The sequence below is a fragment of the Branchiostoma floridae genome, chromosome 6 (genome assembly GCF_000003815.2).
Source record: "Branchiostoma floridae strain S238N-H82 chromosome 6, Bfl_VNyyK, whole genome shotgun sequence".
Classification (NCBI taxonomy): Eukaryota; Metazoa; Chordata; class Leptocardii; order Amphioxiformes; family Branchiostomatidae; genus Branchiostoma; species Branchiostoma floridae.
In genome coordinates, this window is record NC_049984.1 from 11,984,743 (window position 1) to 11,995,584 (window position 10,842).

The 10,842-nt window shown below is 39.1% G+C and overlaps 1 protein-coding gene across 1 annotated transcript; it reads right to left on the reverse strand.

The window, feature by feature from the left end:
- Positions 1-5,181: 5,181 nt before the first annotated feature.
- LOC118418398 (exosome complex component RRP42-like) lies at positions 5,182-10,819 on the reverse strand. The gene is made up of 8 exons (XM_035824283.1): positions 10,573-10,819; positions 9,408-9,509; positions 8,799-8,893; positions 8,322-8,487; positions 7,573-7,643; positions 7,186-7,309; positions 6,481-6,636; positions 5,182-6,130 (listed from the first exon to the last, which is right to left on the reverse strand). The coding sequence occupies exons 1-8, from the start codon at positions 10,633-10,635 to the stop codon at positions 6,032-6,034; spliced, it is 876 nt and encodes a 291-aa protein (XP_035680176.1). The 5' UTR covers positions 10,636-10,819; the 3' UTR covers positions 5,182-6,031.
- Positions 10,820-10,842: the final 23 nt, after the last annotated feature.

A 10,842-nucleotide genomic window follows, 5' to 3' on the forward strand; every position in this document is an offset into this window, starting at 1 on the left:
GGTCCCATTCAAAGCCCAGGATCACGATTCACCATTTACTCTTCTGCGGTTTAGGAAGTATGTTGTAAGGGTCACGGGGAAGGATGCCAAGAAACATGTTGTTCAACACATAAGGCACTTGTCAGCGTTGACCTTCGCTGTAGAAAGATTGATAATCTGGTGGTTGTAGAGTTCTGGAACAGGTACCGTACATTCACCTGAGATGTACGAGTACAGCGTCCCACTGTAACATCTTTGAGCAAATGGTGCAGAAAACTTCACAAAAAGCACATGTAGAGCATTCTAAAAACATGCGTCAAATTAAACATAACGTTACTTCCTAAAAAACCCAAACCTTTACGCTTGCCTCAAGATTGTATTTTATTACTGCAACTAAACATGAATTGTTCTTCCTATGTCGACATGTCATTTTCTTTGTGAGAATCAGGACTGTTTCATGACAGTGCGCATTAGACCTGAACACAAAAGCGACTTTAGAAGGGACTTCGGGACGCGTTATAAAGATGCAGGATCTTTATGGGTCGTGTGCCTGATAACGTTAGCGTGCACGTGTTTTCAATAGCGATAACGTTACATAATCTTAACTTACGCCTCAGTGCAAACACAGATCTGTTTGCGCGTCTTCTACTTTACATAACCGCAATATGAGGACATATCAGCCGCGTGCACTATCCGTATATTGTATGGGTTGATTAACGAGGCAGTGTAAACTTAATTAGACTCTATGACTGGTTGGATCGTAAACAACTGCATTGTATGCTGCACAAATGACATGGGGACGGGTGAGTGCATGATGCAAGAGCGTGCTAACGGACCAAAGGTCACCACGGCGACTCCACAATAGGACAACCTCTTTACATTGGGTACACATTTAACCAGCATTTTTGTCCCTGTTGTTTTTGCCTTATCAGCTGAGGCGAGACTTAATGGCCCTTGAGGCGGGGTATTCCTGCGGGTTTGCGGTATGCTGAGTTGGCGGAGAGGTTAGGTAAACATTGTCATTGACGGTGGCGTGATCTCGCCTTCGAAATTTTCCACTAAGCTATACAACATTGAAGTGTATACATGAATAACAAGGTGCTGACTGTTAGGTCAACTGTGTCTTATAAATTACAAGATCCAACAATGGAAAGTAAAAATGTCAGGGCGTAACTACAAGGGTGAGTCAAAAAATGATGCAAGTGATATCATTTCAGGTTTATTTCTTAATCGAATGAGTTGAAATTTGGCACAAAGGTATAGGCATATATCCTCTTAAGATTGAAATATTTCAATTTGCTGTTCATTATTTTACGAGTTACTGAGTTGATCTCTAGATGACACCACCGTTGGAAGTTTCTCAGAACGAGCAGCCCTCTAGATCTGACCCACCTACAATTACTGTAGGAAATTTAAATGATATATGTGACTGTATGATAACAACTGTCTCTATAGGTTATATGCTAGTTTTCATTTTGAACTCCCAATGGTTCCTCATTTACAGCTGCTTGGATGGAAAAAGGTGTGATGTAGAGCAAGTTCAGACAACCGCTCTAAATACAACTCATACCTCACTGCTTCCAAGCAACGAAAAAATAAAACTTGATTTGATTTCAGAATATGCATGTGGCTTATAGAGATATTCAGCTTTATACATGTGCATCCTTAGTCTCCTATAGTAGCTACAACTTACAAGTTAGTTAGGAAAATTCTTCAGGAATTCAGGAAAGTTAATTCAATTCAATTAATAACATGCATTGTTCTACTCTTTTTCCCGATGGGCTTCAAAGGGTGTGATCTTCTTGCATTCAACTCAGTCACTCATCAAATGATGAACAAATTTTTAGTTATTTCAATCTCAGGATGACATATCCTTTACCTTTGAGCCAAATCTCAACTCATTTGATTGATGATGAGCCTACCATTCCTTACCACTTGAATTCAAGAAATAAAGACAACTTTTTGTCCATTTTTTTTCACGCTCGCATCAGTTTCGGGTGCCCATTAGAAACGACTGGTCTCCGGATACTGATAATACAAATGTACCTAAAAATATGGCTTAGTGTTGTCTAAACATTCAGCTCAATGTTGCCTAAACCTTGCCTAGAAAAGAAATCCATTTCCAAGTTGCCTGAATCTTTTTATGACACCCTGCTACAGACAGCCAAAATTTGTGTTATTTTGCACAAGAACACATCAACTCTACATGTATATTGCAGAACTAGCGCAGTAAGCAAAAGTAGTGGCAGTAAATCTCGGTGAGTTTTTCTCAGGCTCCCGTACAGAAGTGTGATTGATTGGGCACTTAATACGGGGCCAGTAATGCGAGACTAGGCCAAAGTTGAGTCTTTGTAATGACGAAGTATATTGAGGAACATAAATCTCCACAACCGGGATTACTAGTCGTTACGGGTCGGTCACACATGTCATGCAGTCATGTTCAAGACACAAAAGACAGACAAAAACCGTTGACACGATCGTCCCATGGTGATTTAAGTTTCAGAAACATGACAGTAGACAGTGTTCCCTAGATATTATCATGCAAACACAGACGGACGCCACAAACCTACCAAATATTGTTGATACACATTTTGTAACATACATAACGACATAAGTCATGATATTGGAGGGATGTGATAAAATGTGCTGATATACGAGTATACAGACGTAAGGCTCGAGTTCTTCTTTCATCGTGAAGTTATCATTTCTCTAACTTGTTTTTCTTAGATTCAGAACGAAAAAAGCAGACGTGGTTGTCTGGGGGTCGGTAAAGGTGAGGCACCAGTCAGCGCTAGCAAACAACGTTTTTATCAAAACAGCTGACTCAAAAAACGTGTCTGACTCATAGTGGGCAATAACCAATATAGGCAGGGACTGTGTGAGGTCAATGACTTGTCCCAAACTCCAATTCCTTTTGTATCCCAACTGTCGGACAAATATTCAACGAAATGTTTTGTGCTTAGTGATCTTTGATTTAAAATAGTGTTGACCATCGGTCCTCTATCTTGATGACTGCAAATGTGCAAATGACTATGTGCAAATCATAACACCACAAATTTGTTTTTTTAAGCGTCTACTGCACTTGATTTACTTCAAACATTAGCTTCAAACACCGCACCCCTACTGCAAAATAAAACTAATATATAATGTAAATACATTTACTGTATTGCAACTTTCACAAGCTCAAAAAGCCAGTGAAACAATTTTCAAGTTGCGCTCTGCTAGCAGCAAAGAGGGAGGGCTATATCAGATATTACCAGAGTGTGAAAGAATATATGTACATTAAATACTGTCCACCTAGTGATTGAAGAAGAAATACATTTGATCTTTAATTGTTTATTTAACCAGGAGGAAAGACCAAGTGTGATATCATCACTACATGCACAGTGCATTTAATGGTAATGAAGTTCATGTGCCCTTTGGGTTCATTTAAGGCCAGGGTGACCACAATGGCCAGACAAAAAGTCAACAAAGCTGATTGTACTGATAACCTTGAGTACAAATGTCTGGATAAATAGTCTGAAAAATTGTTTTTCAAATACCTGGGTTGCACGGTTTTGGAAAAACTGAGTAGAATACCACAAATTCTAACACATGTCCTAATAAATTAAACACTATTTTGCATGGTTTCTATTAGTCATCTATGGCACAAATCTTTGCAAAGTTTCTTACTTTTACTTCAATAACTAAAATGAACAGCACAGTTTAACTTTAAACGTCTTTACTTAAAAATAAATGAACCAAATGCATAGCATTAAATATTCTCTGCTTGTTTTAAAGAAAATACATTGGTAGAGAAAGCAAGTATATCTTTTTGCTTACTTGAATGACAGCATTATTGTACATAATGACAATCTATTTCAAAGGATTACTGTTTAATATTGCGACAGGGGAGAAAAGGAGGGTTTCCCAGGTTGTAGTACAGAAAGCAAATAAGGGAGACATATCTGTGCTGTCATGGATTTGCAGTGTTGAGGTTACTGTGAAAACTACAACAAAAGTTTTACAGTATGTTCATCAAGCCATTTCTCTTAGTTAGTTCTCTTATTTAAACTTGTTAAAGTTACCTCCAATTGTGCCTGTTACACGTGTGTCTGTTGCACGTGAGAGAATCACTGCTATCAGCGAGACTATTGTTCTGTTGCTGGGGTGTGGCTGTTGTGCTGACAGAAGACCTTTGATTGGGACAGCTTAAACCATGCAGTTAACCTGAAGGTGCAAGGTGCATGTCACGTTTGTTCGAACTTCAGACTAGTGGGAGAGTTGAAGTGTTTGTTGCAGAAGTCTTGCTGATCCTCACTTTGCTCAGGCCCTCCTATTTTCCTCTCACACTAGTTATATATGGCCCTGTGCAACAAAATGCCTCTCAATAGCTTATTACATGTACCATACATATAAAGGATATGACAAATTCAGGTAACCACTGTTGTGCCATACCTGAGCCATGATAATGTTTGATAGAGGTGTTCTGGACCAAAGCATATTTTACAGCAACCAACGGGCTTCCATAGAATAATTCAAACGTACCTTGTGTGCACTGCATACACTGCTGTTGAAAATTCAAATACATATACTGGATTTGGATGTTGAACTCAATGATCTTGTTCAAGGACAACTTCTGTTACATTTTGCATTAAATTGTGTGTTTTCTTGGGTGGGTATGACATAAAAAGAGTACAACCGTATTCAGGATCACCCTCCATGGCAGCCCAGGTGAGCCGCCCAGGAGTACTCGGAGCACTCACTCAGCTTACTATCAGATGCCCCCATGCCGAACCAACTACAGACAGTAGCCTTCTTCCCCAGAACTGTGAAGGACTGGAATGCTCTCCCAGCACAGGTAGCCCTCAGTGCCACTCTGGCCAAATTCAAATTACATATATAGCTCCCTCCCCACCCGTTCCTCCCTCCACATTACAATACTCCATTACTTCCACGCTTTGCAGTAGACTTCACAATACAGGCAGCATAATCTTCAGTTAGTTGAAGGCGGCTGCCTCAAACGAAAGAAGAAGAAGAGAAGAGCCCAGTGGGATCACCCACCAACCTGTGGTCAGGCTAGTACCTCAGTGATATGGACTACACTGTACACAAGTTTAATCTTACCAAAGGAATGTTTAGTAGAACCAGGCATGTATTTTCACCAATATATTCATTATTTGTATATGACCATGTTGGACCATTCATCTCCCACTGCATGCAGAAAAGAAGTCAAACCCATCAAATATATTTAGATTAGACGTTATTTCTGTTTTGTTTTATTTATAAATCTCATTTTCCTCATCTGTTAAGGAAATCTGTTCATCATGTATACCACTGCTTCACTTTGTTTGCAATTAGCCCATGAGCATGAACTTTCAATAGAAAGGCTTATATATTACTGAGCTGTTTTTCCATAGCTCAGCAAAGCATGACAATAGTAGGAGGTGGGCAAACCTAAGCTAGCAATATCTTTATATTGAACCTTGACAGTTTTGTTTATTGGATGTCTGAGCTGATCGAGACTGGCCATTTGATTGGTCAACAGACATAATCTCAACTGTGGCCTGGCCATACTTGCATAACTATTGCATAATACAATGGTGTCTGTTCTTTAGCCTTACTTAGGAACAAAACATACAGAAATGGAGTCCTGCCTGTCCACCAAACTGGGTCTATTAAACAGTAGAGTTTACACACTAAAGTGATTTCTATGTGGCCATATATTTGTCTGTCAATGAGTTAAAGTTTGAGAAAGCATGGCCTGAGTGTGTGAACAAATAATTTCATCACTGACAAGATGACATGTTGTCATTGGTAACCAAATATATCAGGTGGGAGAAAATGCTGAAACGAGGATTCAGCAATGTGTAAAATTCTAAATGTATGCAACATAGAAAGTATAGGTGTTGCCATAGCAAACACACGTATAGTCATGTTGGTGTTAATTCACTTCACCCTCATAACGGTACATGATGTCTCCACTTTGGTCCCAAGCTAACTCTGAAATTCTAAAATACCACTCTGATGCTATTCTGACTTTAAAGTAAACTGACAATATGATACTGCTCTCCTATCCTAAGAAGCCAATTTTCTCTCTTTTGCTGTTCTCCTCTTTCTCCAAGGCTTCTTTTAGTCTGGAATTCAGCACCATTCCAACCTTTTTACCAGACTGTAAGAGAAGAGCAAATATTTCAGCATCATGTTTAATGAACACAATTGTCTTTAATAAACTACATGTATGGACAAAACCTTATTAATACCTCCCCACGAATTAGTAGCCCATTCCATTGACTCCATGGCCAGGCCAGTCTGTCATGCCTGATCAATAACTAGTCCTACTACCTCTGAACTCTACTTCCTGTCTACCTTAACAGTGACTCCATCTTCCCACTCTCTTCCTGTTTCTCTACTGACATTGTATTGAAATAAATATGGAGGGATACCAACCCAATGAAACACGCACCAAAAAAAAAACACCTCCAATTTCAGAAAGGCAATAAGAAGGAGGACAATGCAAACCTCTATCATCTCATAGATGCTCTCAGGGTCCAGACTCCCTGAGCCTTCCTTGTTGAGACCTGCGATGGTTCCCTTCTGGGTGACTCCAACTGTGAGTCTGGCTAGGGAACACAGCTCCTCCTCCCAACTAGCATCCACTACATGTCTGTGGCCAATCTATAGGGATAGAAAATGTATAAAATAAAGTTTATTAGCAAGTTCATGCCTGAAACTAATTGCCAGTATGTGGAGTTGCATTGCCAGTAGGGGTGGGTACTGGTATGGTGTACCAGTACAAAACCATTTTTTTGGGGACAGGCCCAGAAAAACCGGACCTGAAAAAAAATCAGTGGACCTGAATCAGTGGACCTGATGTTGGACTGATTCAAGCCCAGACCTGGACCTGAGCCTCTGGACCTGGACAGTACCTGTACCTGAATTTTCTGTACCTGTACCCACTAATAATTGCTAGCCCTTCTAAATTTACTATCAAGTCCTGCCAGTACCCCTGAAGAGTGATTCTTTGATGGCATGATGTTCAACAAAAGGAGAAGAGTGTATTATTTAACGCAAACACACAGCAAACACACATGTGCATGTTGATTAATAATACACATACTAATATACAATGTAATATGATCCGAAAATGTTGTACTTTGGTTCCATACAATCTTAAAGAAAACACAGTAAAGCAAAATGAGGCACATACACAGTGATTGACTATACCTTGCTCAAAGTGACAATAAGAGGTACATTGTCCACATCCAGCCTTTTGACATCATATGGATCATCTGACAGCTCAATCTCTTGCTGACCCTCATCGTCTGCTGTCACTACCACTGTGGGAATTCTGGTTTCAGAAAAAACTCAAAGCATGAAAAACTGCACTCTTGAAGGATAGGTAGTACATGTGATGAAATGTTGAACTTTAATAGTGACCTCTCAACCTAAAACTACACAGCAAATATACATCTCAAATGTATTATCAATGTACTATAGAATTGTTCCAACTTAAAACAAAGTGAAAACCTCTATTCCTCTTAAAACTTTAAAACATAAAGTTTCTGCAAAAATGCATTTACAGTTATAGTCTTCTGAACTGTCTCTACTCACCTTGTATTAAAGAGGGCAGCTTTGACAGCGAGAGAGACAGCATCAAAAAGGTTTCCTCCACACTCCAAAACCTGTAAAAAATAAGATAGAAGATCTTTCACCTCCATGAAATATCTAAAGAGATTTTGTGAATTTCTTAAATACTAGTCCTAGCCATCACATATTTTAGAGATCTTCCCCTTCCCTTCTTCTCTTAATCAATTCCAGTTACCGTCCCCCCTCCCCATAAGCAATAATCCATGGACTTATACCACACTACTTTCTGGAAATTGGTGTCAGCCTGTAATGCAGTACCTGGAATACTGCTAGGGAGACTGAAATTGTCATTTTTCTCCAGGATTTTAACAACTACGCATATACCAAAATTCCTACAAATCCATCAACAAGACCTTGAGTTCTAGGTGTGAACACACAAACACAACAAAGACCAATGTCTCTTTCCTGGAAGTATAAAAGAGCTCACTTTCTAGTACTGGCAGTTCCATGTATAAGAAAAAAAACCCTACTATATCTGTACAAATTCCATGTCTATCATTTGCTGTAACTATGTAGCTACAGTCAACCCATAATGACTAACAACTGTTTTGAGAAACTAGTCTACTAACACTATCACAGTAGCTCAATGTTCTAATTCAGATTTTGTTAGTCCATTTTACTCTCTACTGTACATGTATATCAAATTACTTACGCCATAAAGAGTTGCAGTACCATTAAATCCTGCTAGGAAGAGCAGCTGCACATTTTCTTACCAGAACGTCCACATAGAGGACCCAGCATTGCCCTTCCGGTATGATGCACAGAGCAGTCAAGTCCAGAGTACTTCTGCTGTTGAATATTCTTTGTAATGCATTGGAGACCTCGATAGCTAGTTCTTCTCCTCCTCTGCCTTCAAACTCAGGGGAAGCATTGGCTGAACTGAAAATCAGGACAACAACATATGTTATGTAAAAAGGTATAGATGTACATGTAAATAAATAATTGAGCAAAAACGATTGATACTTTTCTGTAAACTGACTGGCATCAGACATGGTTGACTTGAAAATATATGCTACTGGTTCTTGTAGAAATCTCTTGTAGAAAAGTTTAGACGCTTTGTAATAGCGCTTATGTAGGAAAATAAACAAACTGGCAAAGTTAATAGTACGTGTATATGGTGTTACAGCTGACTGTGGGACTACATGTATTATTTTAAAAGAAAGAGTATGGACAATTTGCAGCAAACATACCAATCTACAAAGAACTCTAGTTTTCCTTCTTTTGGTCTTCCTGGGTCTGGCTCTCCCATCTCAGCCTTCACACCGACTAGAATATCTGTGTTACCCTGATATGGACAAATAAACAAGAAAATAAAACAATTACAAGTCAATAAAAATTGTACCAGCTACTAGTATTTGTATATACCATATAATACTGACAAGCTTTGACTTTTGAGTATCATGATAACTGATACAATGTTTATGGTGCCAGCTAGCAGAATAGGTCTAAACTGCAGTTTCAACAACATAACAATGAGTCTAAAAATGGTCATAATATTTTCCAATCCAGAAGCAATCTTTTATACACATTCTGCCTTACATGGTGTATTGCTGAAGGCTAGTTAAACAATACTAGCAGTTATAAATTTTGAGTAAGTTTTAGATACTTAATGATTATCACCTGCTTTCATCTATAGTACTACCTATGGTCAAACTTGATGGAATTGCTTTACTGTTTCCCTAAAACATTTATAATGCAACCTCTAGTACTACAAGTTTTCCTTCATGATTTCTGTGTTTGTTGATGTAGGATGTGTATCTGACACAAACGAACAGCCAAACAGCACATTGATTACTGACCAGTCTGAGCCTAGCGGATCCACTGGTGTTGGACACCACGTCAGTTTCCACCTGCACATGTCTGTAGTCCTCACAGGCACGCCCGTCAGACCGCAGGTCATCCTACACATGGAGGGCAAAAATCTTACACAACTTCCAGGTGTGCCATTATTGTGCAATAGCCAAGCCAGTTGAGTGCCATACCAAAAACTGTATAATGGTCTCTCTGCTTAGCACTCAGCATTTGGGAAAGAGTATCATGGCAGGTATACACACACCACTAACAGTGGATTAGCCATCCTGCTGTAGTGATTACACAGAGTTGTGTGGCCCCAGTGCTACTGAAATGGAGATGGGCACCACCCTATGCACTGTCTGGTGAGGAAAAGACTTCACAGTGGTCACTGATTTTTCTGATTTTAAAAAGTTAGAAGTCCCACAATGAAAGTCAATTTTCTACTGGATGCCCATATGTAATAGGAGACCAGGGCTATATCATCATCATCATCATCATCATCATCATTCACTGCATATAATATAATTTGTTCAAATTGTTGCATTTTATTTTTGTGAACCGAACTGAAATTTTTGTATAACAAATATAGAAATGATATAGAAACAATTGAAATGGCGACTCAAAAAAATTTTTTTTTTTCTAATTCTGAAAATTTAAATGACATAATAAATTTGCCTAGCCTGAGTACCATCCTACTAAGTGACCGCTGGCTCGGTACTTTCGCTTGTTATCAAGCGAAAGAGTAGAGTAGAGCTAGCGGTCACTATGGAGGATGGTACTCAGGCTAACATTTGCATTAGGTTTAGAGACCCCAAAAGAAGTAAATTATAACATAAGGATTATGGCGGGCCTCATTTGAGACAAGGAGCTCCTTGTTTGAGACCACAAACTATTCGTTGCATGCATAATCAGAAGTGAGAAGATTGAGTTCTACAGTACAAGTAATCAGCATGTTATTGTAACTTGCACTGTAATTGGAGGAAGATTCTACATAGCTCTTCGTGACATGTGAGTAAAGATGCATTACTGTATAGTGAAACCAAACCAGCATAAGAGCCCCCCCCCCTTAAGTTTTCTACAACTATAAACGTTATATTTTACACCGATTATAAATCACAGACGTGTATAAAAATTCTGCCATCATTTCCGTACAGTTATGAACAGTCTTACCTGAACTCCGTGGACGATAAAAAGCCTTTCTGCGTCGCTCAGCACACCTAAGGTAGAAGACATGCTTCTTCAGCTCCGGACAACCGAATGTGTACTACGTCATCACTCTCCAAGCAGAAGTTTGTCGCCGGCTTACGTACTTTGACTCCCTTTTAAACGTTTTGTCAGACTTTTCATTTGATCAGCTTGTCCTTTAAAGAAGTATTTTATGTGAATTTTTTACAGGAAAAAATAACAACTAACTAGAAAGAACTCACAACAAAAACGCCT